Below are 22,251 nucleotides of genomic sequence, written 5' to 3' on the forward strand. Positions count from 1 at the left end.
ATAAACCTTTCACTGCAGCCAAGACCAAGTGGGTGTGTGGGAAAGGCAGGTGGGGGGAGGGTGCTGGGGAAGGAAAGCTCCCTCACCTCTCGCTTCCACACAGCTTGAGGTCTGTGGTTTATCCACTGGAAAACAATCTATTTGGGGAATATTTTAGAGAATTCTCCCACATAAAATCAGATTCCTAGGGAATTTTTCTTTTGCATTCTGAAGCAGAACCTTTTTAAAAATTCTGCTTCCTTTTTCCTTTTGTCGGAGTTCTCCCTGCAGGCAGGGTCTCCCTCAGTTAGGTGGAGAAGTTCCAAGAGAAGGCGAGAGCGTGGTGGCTTCCAACCATAGAGAGCCCCGGTTGTGTTGTACTCTCTGGAACAACTTCCTCTGGCACAGATTTCCTTTGTAGTGTGCTGCAGAGTGTGTTTCAGCTCTTTTGAGTTCCTAGACTGAATTGAACCAGTTCAGCATGTCCCAGGGACTGCTTCCTTGGCAAGATGGGACAGGCCAGGGCAAGAATTGGTTGTTGATAGAATGTCTTGTAGCATTTTAGCCTTATAAGTTCAAAAATAAAAGACCTTGGGGAATATTATTTTTCAGCTCATAAAGTATTCCTACGTAACAGTTAATCTTCCTTAGTGTATGTCATGTGCAACACAAGTAGATGGTTCTCATTTAAAATATATATTTATCACTGAACTATTCCTGGATGTCTAGTCCATCCTACCAAAGTTTCCAAAGAAGAAAGGGGATTTTCTCTGTAGCCATTTACCCAGTGAAAGGATGACTAGTGAGAGTCATCATTCATGAGTTTTAATTAAACAAGAAGATTTTCTTTTCTGTTTCCTTTTCTTCAAAGCTCTGTCTTCACTTGTCCTGTGTAGAAACTATCCTTTCAGGAAACCCTTACTGTGCACCTGCTATTGTTCCAAGTACCAAGCTACATGCTGGGTTAAAGTCATAAGACTTAGTCCCTGCTCTCAAGAGGCTTGCTGTAAGTGGGGAATGACACACATGCACGCATGTACACTCATGTACACACATGCACACACTCACTCACACACACATATGTACACCTGCATACAAGCACACACACATGCACGCGCAGAGCCAGGCTCCATTGTATCTGCTCACTGGCAAGGACTGGGAGGTGACGCTGCTCTCAGCCATGGCCATCGTGTGTTGGCCCACACGTTGTTTCTCCTGAGGAAACCCGATTCCTTCAAATGCCCAATGTGCTACCAGGCTGATTCCTCTGTAAACTGACCTCTACCTCTAAAGGTCCAAGGTCAATTTCTAGCATATAAGGACTTCACATATGGGCACATGTCCATGTCATTTTAAGGATAAACTCTGATGCTTAAAAAGGAAAGGAGCCAGACTCCTGTGAGTAAAGCAGTCATCATGCCTTCCCTGGGGACAGGGCAGGAGTATCAGGTGGTCCCTGAGGCAGGCACTGCCACCAGAGGGATGGCAGGGACGGGGCTCCCCTGCCCCACTGAGGACCTGGCCTCTCCTTCCCCTTCCTCTGCTTTCTCATATTTCCTCTTTATCCCCTACTCCCATTTCTCTTGCCTCTACTGTCTCTGTCACTGTAGCCTCATCTTCCTTTCCATCCCTGTGTCCTGTCCTCTTTCTCTTCCCATCCTCTATCTTTGATTGTTCTTATTTTCATTCCCTGCCACCTAAGTCCATTGTCCCCAATGTCTCCAGAATGACTTCTCTGAAATTCACAGCTGACTCGGGGCTCCCTGTTTAAAACCCTCCTGTGGTGGCTGAGGCGCACAGACGGAAGCCCATGACGCTCTTAGCACAGCTGCTGGGGCTGCCTTGACTTGGGCTTACCCTGCCTGGCCTTGACTTCACCCGTCAGTGATACCAGTCGCTCACGTCCCCACACGTGTCACCGTGCTAGTCCCACGCTCTGAGGTTCCATGATCACTGTTCCTGTGCCTGGCACACCCTTCTCCCCAGCTTGTTCCTCTCCTGATACTCTTCATCTGGACAGCATCACTCAAGGAGGCACCTGAAAGGTCAGCTGCCTCTCCTTGTTGCTCTTTGGGGACACTGGACACTTGGCCATCGCATGTACTGCATTACACTGTGGCTGTCCATTTACCTGGTCATAGCCACCCCCCGAGGCAGGGGACTGACCATCGTTGCATCCCCAGCCCCAGCATGGCTTGGCCTCTAGTAAGTGCCCTGTAGATGGGAGCTGGTAAATGGAAGTAGGAGGGCACAAGCCGTGGGAGTGGATAAGGGCTTCTCTGGCATTAATTCACTTCTGGGGTTCAACATAAAACACTAGGAAACTCGACAGGCAGATGCCTCAAGTTGGTGGGACTGACAAAGACAGCTTCTGGGGTAGGAATTCTCAACGGGGAGGGAGGAGCTTTCAGAACCTTGTACGGGACTTCATCAAACAACCCAGGTTCTGAGCCCTTCCACCCTCTTCTCGCCTTGCCCCAGCGTCCTTTGGAACACTCTTGCCCTTGAGGAGACCCTCGCTCAGAGTACTTTTTAGTAGAATACAGATGACCAGTGCAATTCTTGTTTTGTCACATGCGTCTTGTTTGCCAGTATTTTCAGCCTCAGAACGAGGTAGACATAGGACTAAAATGTGTGTATCCAGGCAGATTCTTCTTTGAAGTTGCCATTTGGAGTTAAAAAGGAAAGAAGACTAAAGCAGAGGGGAAAATGATTACTCATGAAGAACTGGATGTTTTGTGACAGAGACAGAGCAGCTGAGCTAGGTTCAGGCCAAGGCTTTCATCAGTGCCTCCCCCAACCTCCACTGCTCTGTGGACCTGATCATGGCAGCGTGAATCTGCACAGTGGCAGAACCTGAAGGAAAAAAATTGAACAAGGATTCATATTTTAGGAAGCAGGGAAGGATTTGGGTCAGGGTGAACTTTCTGGTGAAGATCAGATATTGACACATGAGGCACATCCTTCTTCAAAGGCCAACATGATTTTCTGAAATTCTTACTAATCCTTTGGCATTATAGCACAATTTTAATATCTGGATAAATAGAAAAATATCTTTTAATATCTTAGTAGATGATGCAATTCTCAGTTATTCGGGGATTCATGAGGGATTGATTTGTTTAATCTGAACACGCTGTCAACATTTATGATCGATGGGCTGTCTTCCCAGTTCTGAAGAGCACTGTGCCTGATGGTGTATATATATGTATATTGTTTTACCCAACCTGGTTTTAGATATTATTTACAAATTCACATTTATTAACTTTTCCTACTCAAGCACCACCTCTACATACAGAAGTAAAACACAGAAGCAAATTTAAAAAAATTATAATGATTCCAGTCTATATGATTAACATAAAGAATCTCTTAGTTATCAAATTCCCACAGCAAGGGAAGTTTTCTTGGCTCTTCTTTCTGCATTTAGGTCTATATTACTAGAATAAAGCCAAAGATCATATTGGGCTAAAAATTCCACAAAAAAACATACAAACACAGTCCTCTAGGCTGTATCCCAGCAGACTGCTCTGTTCCAAATAACCTCTTTTAGACATTAACTTAGACTTGAAAAATAATTGGATTTACATAAACAAAGTCTTAGCTAAAACTAATTTCTTGCTTCTTTGGGAAATTGGGATTAAGTTGAGTGCTTTTTAAAATAATATTCAACTTTTTATTGTTTTAGCAAATTCTATGTGTTAAAAACCTATTTCCATTGCAATGCTTTTTAGTATATCATTGTTACATGAATTATGAGAAAAATGAAATTAATTTTTGTAGAAGCAATTCTAAGAGAAAGAGGGAAGGGAATCTACATTTGCCAAGGGCCTATTTGACTTTTTTTTTTTTTTTTAAAGTCTCCTAACAAACTTGGAAAGTGGGTATATATTTCTAACTGGACATTTTAAGAAAGTCAGACTTGTAAATAAATCACACATCAAATGAAAAGCAGTGAGGCTCAAAGGTGAAGAAACTTGCCCAAGATTCTGCATCCACTAAATGCTAGAGCAGAATTTGAATCCAGCCAGTCTTTCTCCACTATTTCACACCCACTAGTGAAGGGCACTTAGACTTTTTTTCTAGCACAAATGATAGTTGGAGAGACAGGAAAAATATTTCTGTGAAACATTCATATGTTCAACGGAACTGATAGCACCATACAGAGGCAGAGGCCTGGAGTTGTAACTATGTGAGAAAATATGAATAAGATGACAACTCAAAATGTATTAGGCTGCTATTAATTGTACCGTTTGTTCTGTTCCAAGAATTGTCAGCACTACACGGCTGGGGAGCACTGCGAGCGTTGTAAAGAGGGTTACTACGGGAATGCCGTCCACGGAGCCTGTAGGGTCTGCCCATGTCCTCACACGAGCAGGTACTATAGAAGCTCTTAGTGGCTGCCTTGGACTGGGGAAGTTGGGGAGGGGGGGTATGGAAATGAAAAGTGACTGCTAATGGGCCTGGGTTTCTTTCTGGGGTAGCGTAAGTGTTCTAAAATTGATTATAGTGATGGTTGCTCAGTTATGTCAATTTCCTAAAAATGTGTACACTTTACGTGGGTGCATTGTATGGTATGTGAATTCTATCTCAAAAAAGCTCTCCCATTGAAAAAAAGGAACAAAAATGCAAAAATCAAACAAACCAAATCAGTCTTTCCCAAGGTATAGTTCTCTGGGCATTTTCTTTTGCTCCTCATTCAGTGATTAAACGGTTATTTATTGAGTGCCCATCCCGGGGCCAGGACTCAGCCCTCGCTTGATGCTGGGGAAACCAAAGTAAAGTAGACTGGCACAGTCTCTGACCTCCTGGGCTATTATTACCTAGAGTGGCGGTGGTGGTGGTGGTGGTGTCACACCCAGTAAAAAGACACGCAAATAAATAAGTATAACTTCAGATAGAACTGAGTAATGTGATAAAATTAAAACATTCATAACCGATAATGAGTGGCTTCTTTAGAGAGGTTTCTCTGGAATCATTGAACAGGGGCTCGAATGATGGGGTGCAGTAAGCCACCATAATATCTTAGCGATGAGGCAAAGAGATGGGAAGCCCTTGTGTCGGTGTGTTCATGGAAGAGTAAAAAGGCGGGGTGGCCAGAGAAAAAGAGTCATCCCCGGAGTCACGTGATCTCAGCCTCATTCCCACTCCATGGTGGCTGACTCGGGGGGTAGAAAGCCACCATTTTCATTTGGCTCGTCACCTTGTCGTAGTCTTGCTCATCATTACAGGGTCACTGTGGGGTTCAAACAAAACATAACCAGTAACCAAGGGAAGCAGAATTGTTTTGGCAATCAGGAAAACAACTGATAATGCCTCCAGAGCGCACAGGCTCAGAAATAAGTGTTCACCACGCAGGCTGATTGATATCAGCCACATATCAGAGAAATTGGCCAAGGCTTGAAATTACCAGAAGCCACATGCCCAAGCGTGACACTTCTAGAGATAAATATCTATATTTGAGACCTTCACCCTGCTTTGTTAATCTGTGTATTTGATGCTCTTTAAGCCTGCCCAGTCCTGCGGCTTTATTTATAAAGGAATCTATCACTAGACACTTGCCCAGATTTGTTTGAGCAGAAGCTAGAGAGGGTAGAAAGCAACAGGATTTCCACAAGAGTGCTTGAGAAAAGCTTTTCGGTACATTGTTATCACCAAGGACAGCCTGCTCAGCTGCCAGGCAGTTGGAAGTGACATGGAGCTCCTCTGATTTATGGATAAAATCCTATCTTGTTTCATTCTCCTTCTGGTAGTATTAATACTTCTGACAAATTTCTAACATTCCCTTTAGAGGCATAAGTCTATTTCCATCTAATGGGCCAAGAGTGGCCTCCCAAATCAGAATTCCCTTACCAGTGAAGTGATAAATGGAGTTATTCCTCCTTCAGAGTCATCTGCGTATAATGCTCAATGGGCAGACATTTCATAAGGTAGCAGGGCTTTTTCATGGTCTCCTTGTTTAAAGAAAAAAAATGCCTTTTCTCAAATATAGTTCAGTTTAAAGCTAATGTAAAGGGGATCACAGTTCACAACTTGCATACTTTGAAAAAGTATGACAATCAGGAACGGTTTTGCCCATAGAAATCCCTAGGCGAGCAAGCTTGCCCTGGGCCTTGATTGTTTCTGGGGCCCCGGCCCTCCCCTCCACCTTTTCTTCCCAGAAGCCAATGTGCCCAATATAAAAGAACGAGAATAAACAACAGAAAATGTCAAAGAAGAACCAGAACTCTGTTCTTTTTCTGCCTAGACTTGTTTTATTCCTTCCTTGTTATTCCTGGAAAAAATGCTGTTGTAATCATCTCTTCCAAAGAGTTACTTTGCTCTGTCTTAAGGGAAGGAATGTATTTCTCCAAGCCAAAAATGAAATAAAATAAATGCCTTCAGGCCTTATTCCCCACAGTTTGCCCAAAGTCAGCTGAAATAATTCATCACTATCTCTACAAATCTTGATAGGTACAGTTTTCTGCACACAAAAACTAGCCAGACTCATGGTTTTGAGTTCCACTTAATGCAAGTCAGTTCTCTGTGACAAAAAATACTGAGCATAAACCTATCGATTCATGTTTTCACTGGAGCCTTTTTCTGTCCTCCAAGTTTTGCCTTCGGCTGCGTTGTGAATGGGGGGAACGTGATGTGCTCCTGCAAACCTGGATACACAGGAACTCAGTGCGAAAGGTGGGTGCTCCCCTGCCCCCACCCCACAGGTAGGAGGTGGGGGAAGGGCTCTGTGCACAGCTGCTGGGGCTCTGGGTCTTGGGTGGGGCTCTGCCTGGTCGTGGCTCAGAGCTAGGGGTGGGGCCATGAGTTTTACTGAGCACTGGAAAAGGTCTCTTGGGAAAAATACAGGATTGCTCACTTAATAGATCATTAACTTCTTTCTCCTCCTTGTTTTGTACATGTTTCAGAAATTTGAGAATAAGGCATACCATATACCCCCACCCATGGATCCTTGTATACCTCCCTACTTATTCCCACCTCTTTCCACATCCCTACAAGACAGAGAATCCCTAATCCCCCATTCCTACCCCCCACAAGCCCCGCATATCCCTGTGTACCACCCACATTTACATACCCCTGCATATCTCCACCCAACACACATGTCTCTCCATGGCCCCCACACCAGCACACCCCTACCCCACGTATACCCCGATATACTCTACACCTCCATATGCACATCTCTACCTATCTGTGCACACACATACAGCCCTACGCTCACACACCTTCACAGCACACCCCATAGAGGTTCCTGCCCTGAATTATGAACACTTTAAGGGCAAAGTCTGTGTCGTAATTATTCCTGAATCCCTGGTGGTGCCTAGCGTGGAACTGGTCGTGTAATACATGGTCAGTGAAAGTTTGAGAAACAAAAGAGTGAATGTCGTGGAATAGAAAGGGTGTACTTAATTATAACGGAGCATAGATCCAAGCTTTAGCCACGTACAAACAAAATTTCGTGATCAGCTGCTGTGCATGGGGCACTCTGTTAAGTATTGTGAAGGACATAAAAGATACTTAGGAGGCCTAACTGGGAAGACTTGGAAAAGTAGCTGCATAAGGATGGTGTTTTAGTTTGCCAAAGGGCTGCTGATGCAAAGAAGTGGGTTTCCTTTTATAAAGGGGATTTATTTGGGTTAAGCGCTTACATTTCCAAGGCTGTGAAAAGTCCAGTTCAAGGCGCCATAAGATGCTTTCTCACCAGGCAGCCATGTGTTGAAGCAAGGTGGCCGCCGGTCTCTGCCGAGGTTCAAGCTCAGCTGAGAGTAACCGGGGGTAGGGCAAGTCTTTTCAGCCTTGAGCTACCCCATGGGTGTGTTGGTGGGGGCTTCCTGCTTAGAGATCCTCTGAGTCCTCCTTCCCAGAGCTCAGCTGTGGGCAAAACTGTTTTTTCTCTCTCACTTGGCAGAAGCAAATATGGCAGCTTCCTTTTCCTGAGTCTGTGTCTCTCTCTGTGTTTCTGCTTTTATCAGACCCACAAAAGGGTGGAGAGTCATCATAAGTCACATCCCACTGGCACAGTACAATCAAGCACCAAAAATCGGGGAGTGGGTCCAATTCAGTGGTTTGAGTGCCTGCTTCCTATGTACAAGGTTCCAGTTTCAATCCTTCATTCCTCCCTAATCCCTACTATTGTCTTTGACATTATTTTACTCTTCTCCATTTAAAGCATCAGAAATTAAATCATGGCACCTAACTATGTGTGAATTAAATCCTTGAGATATAATTTTGCAAGTGGATCCTCTGGGTCAAAGGGTAGGCACATATTGATGCATTTTTGTTGTATCCATCTGCATTCCTACCAGCACTGAAAAAGAGCTACTTCCTGTTCCCAGTGGAGTTTAAAAATGATCCGTTTTTAAGATATTTGCCAATTTGTTCGGGAACAAATGGCATCTCATTTTAATTTACATTTAGTAATCAGATTTTTAAAAATCAGGTTTATATTTTAATTATCAGGTTGGGTTTGTTTTTTTCCCATGTGCTTATTGACCAGTTGTAAATCTTAATTTGTGAATTGCCTTCCAGGTTCCCTAACCTTTTTTTTTTCTTTCTATTGGAAGGTTCTTTTATTTCTCCATTGATTCGTATAAATTCTTTTTCTATGAAGGGAATTACCCTTTGTAGTATATGTTGTTAATATTCTTCTCAGTATTTTATTTTTGGAAATTTTAGATATTCAACAGTTAAGTTTTCCCGTTGTCATGTTTTTTTATTTTATCCTCTAGGGGGTCAGCCTTTGGTGTCTTGCTTTGATTAAATAAATGCATTTTTGCACTCAGTATTTTTATGGTCTCATTTCTTACAGTAAATCTTTATTTTGGTAGAAGTTTGAAAACTAGCCTTTTGGTGGTGTTGCATCTCATCTGGCAAATAGGTTTAAGGTCAATATGTAAAGCAAAAATTGTCCAGAGTTCAGGCAATATTGAATGTCCCAATATTCCAAAGATAGCATTACATAAAATATACATGTCATTTAGTTACACCACAGAACCACACTCAGCCGGCTGAGCTGTTCACTCTAGGAGAAGCCGCAGGACTGGAGACTAGGAAAGGAATAGCAAGTTCACATCCTCCATGCCCTGCTCACCCCAGGCTGTATTCCACCGAATGAAAGGGGGACAGACACTCTGGCTGTTTTTCCTTCTTTCAATCTCCCACTCTCCCACTCTTCAGCTCACTCGCTTTCTTGCCAAGAACATTCCGTTGAATCCACTAAAGTTAAATGTGTCTATACAAAATTGCTATATATGCTTGGATTTGCTTCTGTACATTTTATTTGGCTCCTGGGCCAGTATCAGTTCTGTCGCATTTCTGAAAGCATGCCTGTGAATATTTGGTTGGGCAAGTCTCCTCATCATCCTTATTTAAACTGTTTCCTTCATCATTCTGGCATATTTATTTTGTTGGATAAGCTTTAGAAGAATCTTGCCAAAGGTCAAAAAACAGAAAATTCATTGGACTGGATTTCATAGTAAGGTTTGGCCGCTCGAGACTGGGGTGATCTGAAAGTTTTAGGGCCAAGGTGGGGCTTTGGTCCACCCAAGGGGCAACTGGAACCCAGTACTGCTGGAAGGTGGAGGTGGAAGGAAGCACTGCCAGAAAGCCTAGGGGGCCAGAGGAGGCAGGACACGTGTGGAAGGCGGGATCTGCCTGATGATGCTGAATGGGGGCTAAGGAGTTTAGACACTCTCCTGTAGTAAATGGAAGCTCTTTAAGGTGCTTCTATTTTCCATTTTTCATTTCAGCAAGAGGAACTTTACCTACACTTGCCTCACATCTATTATCCATTCTTGCCTTCAGTGAAAATAGTCTAGAGAAGGGAGAGCCTGCATGCCTGGCACTGCGCCAAACACCGGAGCTGTAATAGAAAACCAGGCACAGTCTCTGACTTCAAGGGTTTTACAGCCATAAAAACAAACAGTGAAAACGGGGAGAGAACACTACAGAGTAAGTTGGCTGAATAGGAGGGGCGTCCACCAGCCTGGAAGGATGAGGAGAGGAAAGGAAAGGAAAGGGAGTTATAACGAAATAGGAAGGATGGATGCGTTGGGAAGGTATTCCTGGTATGGATTTTTTTAAGAAAAGATGGTTATAAGGCTCACACCTGGGACAGCTTCCTCATTAGAGTCTCCTTATGGTTCTTCACCAACAAGGAAGCAGGAAACAGTCACAGGCTTGATGAGACACCCATTTGGCAGGCAGCTGACCTGAAAAGAGAAATTGTTAACAGCTTAGGTTCTTTCAGCTTAGGCTTGTAAGAAAGCAAGCCAGTGCTTCATAAACTTTTAGAAAATATTCCCAGGTAAGTGCCATTTTAATGTCAAAATGTTTTATTTGTTGAACATTGAGAACGTACTCTGTACCAGGCAGCAAAGCTGGCACCAGTCATTAGCTACACAGTGATGAGTACAAGGACGACACAGGGTGTGAGTTAGGAATATGTCAAAGGAGCTTAGTTGGGTAGAGGAGGGAGCAGGGTAGAGGGGAAGGAGGTTGGGAAAAGCTCCCCAGCTCATTCCATATTCCTGTCACCTTTTTCTCCCTCAGCCACTCAGAGCCATGAGTGACAAACATGTTCTGTGCTTGTTATTTATTTCACTGCACGTCATCAGTGAAATTAGGAAGTTCTACTTCAGTCCATTGTGTTTAGCCACTACCATAAAACGAGAATAAGAGAACCAATTATTTTTTATGATCAGTAACTATGCTTTGCAAGAGTAGAAGTGGAATCTAACTTCCTGAATACTTACATGATTTTAATATAAGATCCTCTGTAATTAAGAATCTGTTGCATGGAAAGTTTAGATAGGAGTGTAGCACGGTTTGTCAGGGAGAACAGGATGACCATTGCAAGGAGTAAGTAAAGCACAATCTTAGTACCTCACCAACATGCTTAGTAGACCTAGATGAGCCACTGCAGTTTAGTTACTTCTCTATAAATTAGGGAATACATAATTTTGCTCCCTACCTACTATCTGCAATGTAACAATTCCAAGTGATGCCAGTTTATACCCATGTATATATATATGAAATTAATATTTCATTGTGTCTTATAATGATAATTACTTTTTATTGAGTGCCTATTATATGCAAGCATCGTACTAGGTAGTTTACTACATTGTCTCGGATCTCATATCTATCAACAAAATAGGTATTCTAAGTCTGATGGGAAGGGAAGGGGAGGGGAGGGGGCTGTAATGAGACCGGAAGGATGGGTGGATTGGGAATGAAGGTCGGGAAGGTATTTCAGACATGGATTTATTTTTTAGAAAAGAGGTAACAAGGTTCACACCTATGACATCATCCTCGATAGATTCTCCTAAGTGGTGAGGCAGGAATTCAATTGAGAACTTCCCAGTTCAAAACCAGTGTTTTTTGCACTGTATCACCAGTGTATCATTGGTAAAACTTATTTGAATTGCCTAACTATTCTTTGATGTTAGGCTTAAATTTGAGGAAGAGAGTCATACAAAAATAATATTTTTCTTGATTTTATCAGTTCCGTTGATGATGTATGACTTACCACACATCACACACATGATGGCAGTGCAAGAGTGGCAGAACTTCACTATTGGATAGAAACATTTTTAATTTATATCCCAATTCTGGAAGCATTAACATGTTGTTGTTTTTTTTAATGAAAACTGAAAATCAGGGAAATATGATCTTTAAAAAGTTGTGAATGAAGAACTAAGTCCTCAACATTAAATTATCTAGAGTCAAAAAGGCTGTTGGCAAAGGGTAGCAGTTATAACTGCACTTTGTCATGTCAGCCTATTGTATACAGCACTGCAGCAATTAATGCAAATTTTAATTACGTAGACTGGGAATAGGAAATAGGAACTATTAAGTCCACCTTTATGCACAATTTGAATTTATAGGAATCTTTACATTTATTCCTGCAAGGAAATTAGTCATAAATTGAGCACTGTGTTCATTGTGTCCTATCTTGAGGAACATAACTCTTGTATAGAATTCATTCACCTCTGATTTCCATATAGGTCAAAATACTTCTGCGTGTATTTTCTTCATCTGTAGTTCAGCTCATAGGGGAATTTGAAGACCTGTCGTCCTAGTTGTCAATGAGGAAAGAAACAATCTCTGTTGCCTCTTACTCTCACCTCTCTTATCCAAGGGGTAAATGTCTCTGTACTGATACACTGGATTGCAAATCTATGTTAGTCTTCCTCCCATAGAGTTGGGACCTAGTTGTTGATAATATTGGGTAGGATCCATGTGAAGTTATGTGGGTGTTTCTCCTTTTTTCTATATTTTGTATAGATGTGCACCAGGATATTTTGGGAATCCCCAGAAATTTGGAGGCAGCTGCCAGCTCTGCAACTGTAACAACAATGGCCAGATGGGCAGTTGTGACCCTCTGACTGGAGGTAAGGTTGACTCACATGTCTCTTCAATGATATTTATAAAATTGATATAAGATAGCAGGCTAGAAGCCTGAGCAAAAATTTTCAGAAAGCATAATAAACAATTCCAACTAACAAATCATCCCCTTGTTTTGACAACCCTGGAATTGCTTAGGTAGTATTTACAGCTTTGATGAATTTTAACTCTCTCCAATTAGGTTTTTTAAAAAGTAAATTGTTTTTAAAAACTCAACTAATTATAACCAAAATAATATCAGACCATACTTTTGTGATTTTGCTAAGATCTCCCTTTGACATTATGAGTTTACCATCTTACAACTTGCTTTATATGTGTATCTGAAGAAGTCAAAGTGTTCTTTCTCCTGTAACAATGAATGTTCCGTGGTGTGGTGGTATAAGGGAATGGATTTTGCACACCACACAAAAGATAATTACTGGGAGTTATAGGTTCATTAGGAACAACTAGGAATGAAAAAGAAGGCTGTTGTCTTCCTTCCTTGACAAAAATATTAATGTGACTTATGCCATCAATATAGTGTTATACCAAACCCTTAGTAAAATCCCTCATGTTGTAATTGTAGACAAGATGAAGAACTAAAAGCTGGATGTGTGGATTAGATTCGGTTAAATGACTAGTTCCAAAAGAATGCAGAGGAAAGGGATTCATATTGGTCTAGAATGAGGTAATCTGTTGTCATGCCTCAGGATTTTATCCTTGGCTCCATCTTGTTCCCCATTTTTGACGTGGATGGAAATATAGAAGGCATGCCTACCCAGGTATCAGATGACTCAAAATCAGAAAGAGTGGCAGATGCCTATATGACACATTCAGAATACAAGAGGACCTCCACATTGTCCATTTGGAATGATGGGCCAAATCCAAGCAGACAAAATTATGTTAGGGATGAATGTGTGGTACTATAATTAAATGGAATCAATATCAGCCTTTAAGTATGTGATGAGTGAGTTGTGGCTTAGCAGCAGGAGGTATAAAAAGTCTAAAGGTTTAGTCATCAGTGTGTTCAACATGACTTGAAAGTGTGCTTGTGGCTTTAAGATGCCTCATACTTTCTTCTCTGGGTTCTTGTGGCAGAAATCAGGAGGTCTGCAATTCCATTCCACACTGTCCCTGTTAACTCCTCACCTAGATTTTGTTCAGAAGGTGGGTAAGACTGTGAAGAGACTTAGGACGTGTTACATGAGGAAGGCCTGGGTCTGGGGCCAAGAAAAGAAGATTGGAAAGGACCTTTTGAAAGGCTAGTGTATGGGAGAAGTTTTAGGCTTTTTTTATGTGGATAAGAGGGAGAATGTTAAATCATTCTAAGGAAAAACTGTCAAGTGTTTAAAGCTGTTTAAAAATGAAAGACTTTTAAAAGGACGTGAGTTATCTCACTGGAGATATTGAAGGAGAAGCATTAACATCACATTCAGCTTATTCCTGAGGTTAATGCCTTTTCAATCCTTTCCCACTTACTTCAATAACAAAAATAAGCAATCTGAAATGTTCTAAAAATGGAAGAAAATGTTCTCAAATAGGACTTGATTGTGCCTGTGAGCTTTTCTCCACCCCCACTCCCACTCCCAGCCAAATAATAATGTGCAAATTCCTTGGTTGTTAAAACCTAAACTTGTTGACAAAATTGCACTGATAAATCAATCACCCATGGATGCCGAGTCTCCTATGGACTGTCCTTGGTACTGTGGGAGACTGTGAAGGAAATAAGACCATGTTTCCCGGCTGTAAGGCATTTATGGTCTAATTCAGCCAATAAGAGTGCTCAGTGAATGTTTATGGAATGTTCTTGAAGGATCCTGGAAGAATCGTGAGGATACCAAATGAAGAAAAGACTTAACACTCATGATTGGGAGTTTTAACTTGAGAATGACATCTGGAAGCTACTGTCAAGTTCTGTGAAGGGTAGTTTAAATAATCCAAGTGATTCCTGAGGAAGATGACCTTTTATAGAGAAAACGCTTTGTAGAAAAGAAACTGGATATGTAATAGGGCAGAACTGGCCTCAGGGAAGCCACAAAAGAAGTTCCTGCAGCAATGCTGCTCAGAGATGAGAACGCTCCTGGAGCAACAGAGTGGGTGAGGAAGGGAAAGGGGAAGAGCCAGGGTTGCTGGATAGTTGGATGACTAAAAATTTTGGAAAAACAGTGTTCTGAAAACCAGGTGAAAATCCAGGTGAAGAATCATTTTACCAACTATGTTTTCTTTGGTTATGTCCTGATTTTAGACTGCATAAACCTACACCAAGAACCCAAAGATGGAGGCCCTGGAGAAGAATGTGATGGTGAGAAAAGAAAGACCCTCTCTCCTTTCCAAATTGTGGGGTTCAGTTTCAGTTATGTGAGGCCTGTGCTGAACCATCCCAGCCTGGGAAAGCAGGGGTTGAGGAGGTGGGGAGAGCGGTAGGTAGAGGTGTGGGAAGAGAACATACAGTCAGATCTGAGTCAGATAGGCCTAGGGCCAAATCCATCCCTGTCAACTGTTAGCTGTATGGCTTTGGACAAGCAACCTTACTTCCCTAAGTCTCAGTTTCACCATTTGTGAAATGGACATAGTAACTATACCAACCTCATATAGTTGTTAGGCAAATGCTTGTAAATCCCTTATCACACTGTTTGGTAAATAGCATTCAATCTATATTTAAAAGCTATTTACTCTTATTCTCCACACACACGAAATAAGCAATGAGTTCCTTAGAACCACCATTTCTTATAAAAGTGCTCCCTGCTATGGATCTCCCTTTTTCAGAATCTGCATCCCTCCCTGACAAGTCCAGGATGGAGATTTTTGCCTATGATAACCTGTGTACATAGCAAAGGGCTGCACAGCCCTCGTGTTCTCTCTGCATTCCTGTGGTTCCAGCCTGCAGCATATTTGTCTTTGATTGTGGCCCCTACAGATTGTGACAGCTGTGTGATGACACTCCTGGACGACCTGGCCACCATGGGCAACGAGCTGAGCCTGGTCAAATCTCAGCTGCAGGGCATTAGTGCCAGCACGGGCGCTCTGGAGCAGATGAGGCACTTGGAGACTCAGACCAAGGACCTGAGGGTAAATGCCCTGTGGGTCCAGCAGATGCCTGGCCCAGAGAAGATACTTGGTGAACAGATGCTGCCAGAAAATAAATACTGCTCCACAGGAGAGGGGAAAGAGGGGTCCCTTTCAAAGCTCAGGGGGGCTTTCCTTGTTTCTCTGATCCAAATGCAGCTTAGTTTTTTTTTTTGCTGGTGGAAAATACTGAAGAACTCACAAAACTACCACTTAGAAGTGACCAATTCTTTACTTAATGAATGTTTCGGGGCTAATTATTCTCATTGAGCCTTTAACTCAGTATCTTATGTGCAGAAGAGTCAAAACTAGCTTTGTCAAGAATTGATTTTAATGTTAAATGATAGTAACATTTAGTTTGCTAGACTTTTCCAGTGAAGTAATCTGGGTCTGGAGTTTTCTTTGTTCAAATTTTTGGGATTTTTTTTTTTTCTGTAACCATAAATTTAATTTTAAAAAGATAGATGTGGGATTATTCAGGTTATCTATTTCTTCTTCAGTGATATTTGGTAGTTTGTGCTGTTCTAGTAATTTGTCTACTTCATCTAAGCTTTGTCAATTGTATTGATGTAAAATTGTCCATAATGTTCCCTTATTATCCTTTCACTATCTGTAGGATCTGTAGTGGTTCCCTCTCTTTCATTCCTGATATTGGTTATTTATATCTTATCTCTTTTTTCTTGATCATTATGGCTACAGGTTTATCAATCTTATTGCTTTTAAAGAACTCTTGGTTTCATTTCTTTTTCTTTTTTTTCCTTCCTATTTTCAACTTTACCAGCTTCTTATCTTTATTTTTCTCTTCTTTCTGCTTGCTTTGGGTTTAATTTGCTTTTCATTTTCAAGTTTCATAAGATGAAAGCTAATTTTACTTATTCAAAACTTTTTCTAATATATTTAATTCTATAAATCTTCCGCTAAGTACTGCTTTAGCCACGTTTCACAAATTTTCAAATGTTGTATTGTCATTTTCACTCACTTCAAACATTTTCTCATTTACCTTGTGACATATCTTTTGACCCATGAGGGTTGTTTAATTACCAAGTTGGGGACTTTCTAGATACCTTTCTGTTGTTCATTTCTAATTTAACTCTGTTATGATCAGAGAACATACTTTATATAATTTCAATTATTTTAAGTACGTTGAGGCTTGTTTCATAGTTCAGAATACGGTTCATCCTGGTGAAGGTTCCATGGGTCCTCAGGAAGAAGGTGGCTGGGAGGTTATCCTGAGAAGAGAAGGGACAAAAGTGCCCCACAGGGCTGGAGACAGGCTCCCTGGGGAACACCAGGGTGCCTCTGCCCAGGAAGGGAGACTGAAAGACCACCCAAGATTGAGCACTGCTCACCATTGGGCAGTGGCTCTATGAGAACCCAGAAAGTTACAGGAAGCAGTCACAGCTTTACAGCTCAGACCTGAACAGGATCCACAAACCTGCATCTGTGGAAGGAGCTGTGATATTCTCAACATCCCTGTAGAGCTACAAGCTCTAAGCTTCCAATATAAGACCCGGTTCTAGGCAGCAGATGTAGCTCAAGTGATTGAGTGCCTGCCTCCCATGTGTGAGTTCCTGGGTTCGACCCCTGGTACCTCCTAAAAACAAACCAAAAAACCCAAAACAGACCAAAAAGCAACTCTCATTGTATGTAGTCCTAGGCTCAATCCCAGTACCCGCCCCCCCCCCCCCCCCCCCAAAAAAAAAGACCTGGTTCTGGATGGGGAATAGAAGTAGGTGGATAGAGATAACCATAAGCTCTCTAGACAGGGAAGTGACAATGCAGAGAGGGAAAAAACACCTCACTCAGAATTAGCCTGCAAATATTTTAATAGTCAGATAAGCAGCAGTCAAGAGTTAATCTTCAACACATTTAAAGTGAATCTGAGTTCACTTTGGATAAAATAAAAATAATAGGACAATCTGAAAATTACTTTGAAGAACTGCAAGAAATCAGGAAGAGAAAAAAAATCAGAAGTCAAACAAAAAGAGGTAAATATGAAAAGATTGAATTTAAAAATGTAGAAGTGAAAAAATATATACTCCTTGAAATAAAAAATCTCACTAGATGACATTAACTCTAGATTAGACACAGTGAGAGAGGTTTGGGGAAAGTTTAATAGGTGCTTTTGGAATGAGGGCTTGACTCTAAACCCATCAGTGGTTAAAGATGAGTATATATAGCAAAAAATATTTCTAAAAAAATGGCTTTTTTCCATCCCATGAGAGAAATTTTAGTCCATGGTGTACTAAAATATAGAGGAAGAAAAAATGTTCTTTATATTTTGAGAGTAACTTCAGTTACTTGGATTGAATTGATGCAGCCCCGCAATTCTGCAGTGAAGCAAAGAACAAGCATTTCTGCACATTTTACTATGTGCCAGGCTCTGTGTGAAATGCTTTAAGCCTCACGACATCCTTATAAAGAAAGGAGGATTATTTTCATTTAACAAGTTTAGGAAAGTTCAACAACTTCTAAACTAGAACATAGTAGTCCTAGAAGGTGTCAACCAAGATAAAATTCCAAAGACCATGCTTTTCCCACTACCCTCCAATTCAGACATTCTACCAACATTCTATATAATGATATGCCTCAGTTTTCCCATAGTAAAATTAAAATAGAAATATCTTCTTGCTATGTCACACCAACATGGTGAGAATTCAATACGGATAAGTATGAGAAGAAGATTAACATTTCTGAGTACTCATGTATACATGATGTTTTATAATGTAGTATCTAATTTGTCATCAAAAACCACCCTCAGCTTAATATTGTAATCCCCAGTTTCCTGATGAAGGAACTATGGCTCAGTGAGGCTTAGTTAGGATGTGGTGTACCTAGGGTTTAGCCCCAAGTGTTTTTAGCTCTAAAGCCTGTGTCTTTTACCTAGTACTGGCTCTCAAATGTAAATGTAGGTAACAATATCACTTTTCTTCTGGGAAAATTGTTAAGGTATTAATGATTTTTCCCCAAGAAATTAGAAATAATCCCCACAATGGATGTTACATGCAGTAATGCCACTTCTAAATGGAATGAGGTACTTTGGACAGGGCACCTGGATTCTGGTCCTGGAACAGTCAGTCATCAGTATATGGCCATGGACAAGCCAGCCAACTTCTTATGCTTCCATCTTCTCATTCATAAAATGAGGGTATTCAACTAAATGAATTTTCAGTTCTCTTTCAGCCCTAAAATTCTTTGCATCTAACACTTTCTTCAATAAAGAAGCCATATGTCCTGCTTTTAATATTATCAGGTTAAGTTATAGGTAAAAAGAAAAAAAACAACTGAATTTATTATGGAACCTGGAAACTGGTAGCTCATGTAAGTGGAATCACCCTCATTTCTATAATATAGGTTATATCTGTCAATCCAGGAAAGATTCTCTGTCTCTTATTATTTTGCTACTTTGTTTTAGAGCCATATCCAATTTACATTGGAAAGTAGATTCTTCATGTAGCCTATTTCAAAGAACCACATTTTATTCTTCTGGAACCAGCATTTGTCTTGGTAAATGAATCTTTCCATATCATTGCCAGGTTGCACTAGGTTGATAGGCTTATAATTCCTATTCTAAAAATATACTCTTTGAAATAAAAGATCTCAGTAGATAACATCAGCTCTAGTCATCTAGAAAATAAAATACAAATGATTAACTTTGTACTTTATTTTCAGAATCAGTTACTCAACTATGGTTCTGCCATATCAAATCATGGATCGAAAATGGATGGCCTGGAAAAAGAACTGAATAATCTGAATCGTGAATTCGAGACTTTGCAAGAAAAGGTAATATGTTAGATCAATGTTCTCAATTATTTTTTTCTTGCTTTCAAAATATTGATAGTTTTTATCACCCCATTCCTCTGCATCAAATTAACATGTTGCTAACCAATTTGTTTTTCATATAGGTTCAAATAAATTCCAGAAAAGCACAAACATTATATAATAATGCTGATGGGACAACCCAAAGTGCGAAAGAGCTGGATACAAAGATTAAAAATGTCATCAGGAATGTGCACAGTAAGAAGAGCTACTCATTCCAATTAAATATCTTTTATTACATAACGTTTGTTCTACACAGAAAGAATTTCCCTTTCAGAGTTCAACATTATGAAAAAGATCCTTCAATGATACTAAAAGCTAATATGAGCCCTCTATCCAAATCTCTGCCTTATTTTTGTAAATAGTCTACTAGAGCCCAGAATTCCCAGTTTAATAAACTATTTAATGTTTTCTAGTCCTCTTAAAGCAGATATCTGGGACAGATAGAGAAGGAAACAACGTGCCTCCAGGTGATTTTTCCAGAAAGTTGGCTGAAGCAGAACGCTTAATGAGGGAATTGCGAAACCGTAACTTTGGAAAGCACCTGAGAGAAGCAGAAACTGAGAAAAAAGAAGCTCACCTCTGTAAGGAATGCTCCAAATTCTCACATTCATTCTATTTTAATTGGTCCAAAATATAGTGTGCAAAGAAAAAATATTAATAGAATTCCCAGTTGCAGGTGGAAAGTCTTATCCCCAGAGGAGATAAAATCTTTTCTCCAAGTTACCAAGAGATTATAGAATACAACATCGTACAATCATACAAAAAAAAAAGTTTCTTCTCCTAAAATATCAATATGGTTACCTTTTTCCTTTTTAACTGCCTTTTCATTCTTTTAACTTTTTTAAAGTTCTCCCTAACTTTTTCATTGTATCATTTTTTTAACTGTCACCTCATCACTACTGGATTTTTGAATCATAAATTGAAATTGGCTCCACTATTATGAAAATAAAAAATAGATATACTAGGAAGAGACTGAATACATCTAAGGGAAAATGCCTCATTAGTTCAATACCATGAGAAATATATTAATCTGGTACATATTTTTCAAATCCTGGTATTTATTCTCCAGTAAAATGATGGATCAATGATTAATATACAGAGAGTAGCCCTTTTCTTTTGGCATTTGTGTTATTAAATTTGATATAGCCTCGGATTTTAATGGTCTACAGTATCAGTAGAGGAAGGAGCAGGCCCTTTATACTCCAGCAGAGCTACTTCAAGTCCCAAGCCTGTTTGACCATGTAACCTTGGGTAGATCACCTCATTTCCCTGGGCCCCCATTTCTGTAACTGAAACATGAGAAAGACAATTACCATCTTCTTGTGGTTCTCATGGAAGTTAAATGAGCAGTGTGTGCAATGCCCATAGCAGGTGCTGTGAGAATGAGAGTTTCCCTTTCCCATTCCCTCTGAGGGTCAAGGAAAGCAATGACATCAGTAGACATTTGTATTAGTCAGCCAAAGGGGTGCTGATACAAAATACCAAAAACCGGTTGGCTTTTATAAAGGGTATTTATTTGGGGTAGAAGCTCACAGTTACCAGGCCATAAAGCACAAGTTACCTTTCTCACCAAAGTCTATTGCCGTGTGTTAGAGCAAGATGGCTGCTGATATCTGCCAGGGTTCAGGCTTCCTGGGTTCCTCCTTCCCCAGGCTTGCTGCTCTCAGGGCTCAGCTGCTCTGCCAGCTCCATAAGGCCAGCTGTAGACTATCAGGCAAACAGCTCATCTCTCTTCCTGGGGCCTCTGCCGTGTGCAATCAAGCCTTCTCTTTGCTCCTCTGTGAGCTGACTTCCCTGGCTCCAACACAAAACTCCAACTAACTCCTATGCCTTGCATTTTCCCTGTGAGTCCCTGCCCACCAAGGGGGCGGGGATGGACCGTCCTACTGACATGGCCCAATCAAAGCCTTAATAAGTGTTTAATCACGTAAAAGTGAAACCTCTGAATCTGGTACAATCTAATATACCCAGAGGGACAGACCAGTTTACAAACATAATCCAGTATCTATTTTTGAAATTCATAAGCAATATCAACCTGCCACAGCACTCAACTCAATCTCCCCCTGTAGTCTTTATAAATTAGCTGTGATGCATTCATCTCTCAAGTAGAAATCATTAAGTGATTTATTACAGTGCTGAATCGGATAAAGAGCTGGCTGGAAACCCACCAGGAGGAGAACAGTGGACTCCTTAAGAGTATACAGGAGTCTTTAAATGAATATGAGGCCAAACTCAGTGACCTTCGTGCAGCACTAAGGGAGGCAACTGCTCAAGCAAAGCAGGCCACTGGCCTCAACCAAGAGAACGAGAGGGCTTTGGAGACCATTAAGGTAAGTTCACAATTGGAATCCGCACACTTTCATTAAGGTTAAGCGTGAGAGAAGCAAGGATTTTTATTTTCGATAAACTGGCATAAGACGGTCCTGTCCGTAGGTCTGGTTATATCATTTCAAACTCTAATCAAAGAGGAATTTTCAGCCTGAAATGCAAAACAGAAGTTGTTTCTACTGCTCGGCTACCAGAATAGATTCTGACCTTAAACCTCAGAGGAAGCAGACAAAACTATTTCACCCCCACCTACACCTGGCTGAAAGAGTATTTGAAGAACAAGGCAGCCAAGAAGACACGTTAAACTAAGGTTAAAATTAATTCAAAGTGTGTATTCTCTTTTTGATAGCTTCCTTTTTGTGTCAGATGTGTAAATATCATCATAATCACCAACAAAGGCATCTTTTAAAATATATATATATAGTGTTTTATTTGTTTAAAAGATACTTAGATTACATAAATGTTACATAAAAAGTATAGGGAATTCCCATATGCCCCGCTCCCAAACCTTCCCACATTTTTCCACATTAACAACATCCTTCCTTAGTGTGGTATATTTGTTACAATTGGTGAACATATTTTAGAGCATTGCCACTAAGCGAGGATTGTAGTTTACATTGTAGTTTGCACTCTTTCCTGCACAATTGTAAGTATGACCAGATAGATAATGGCACAACAGAGGCA

At 40.7% G+C, this 22,251-nt stretch overlaps 1 protein-coding gene across 1 annotated transcript in view; it reads left to right on the top strand.

The window, feature by feature from the left end:
- LAMA3 (laminin subunit alpha 3) overlaps nucleotides 1-22,251 on the top strand; it is a 273,948-nt gene that overhangs the window by 198,687 nt on the left and 53,010 nt on the right. Inside the window, exons 40-48 of the mRNA XM_058277557.1 lie at nucleotides 4,242-4,351; nucleotides 6,568-6,648; nucleotides 12,253-12,359; nucleotides 14,597-14,653; nucleotides 15,269-15,420; nucleotides 19,090-19,200; nucleotides 19,323-19,434; nucleotides 19,653-19,820; nucleotides 21,373-21,569. Of these exons, the coding sequence (XP_058133540.1) occupies nucleotides 4,242-4,351; nucleotides 6,568-6,648; nucleotides 12,253-12,359; nucleotides 14,597-14,653; nucleotides 15,269-15,420; nucleotides 19,090-19,200; nucleotides 19,323-19,434; nucleotides 19,653-19,820; nucleotides 21,373-21,569 (1,095 nt within the window). The remainder of the gene's footprint in view (nucleotides 1-4,241; nucleotides 4,352-6,567; nucleotides 6,649-12,252; nucleotides 12,360-14,596; nucleotides 14,654-15,268; nucleotides 15,421-19,089; nucleotides 19,201-19,322; nucleotides 19,435-19,652; nucleotides 19,821-21,372; nucleotides 21,570-22,251) is intronic.

This window comes from Dasypus novemcinctus, chromosome 16, assembly GCF_030445035.2.
Source record: "Dasypus novemcinctus isolate mDasNov1 chromosome 16, mDasNov1.1.hap2, whole genome shotgun sequence".
Taxonomy (NCBI): domain Eukaryota; kingdom Metazoa; phylum Chordata; class Mammalia; order Cingulata; family Dasypodidae; genus Dasypus; species Dasypus novemcinctus.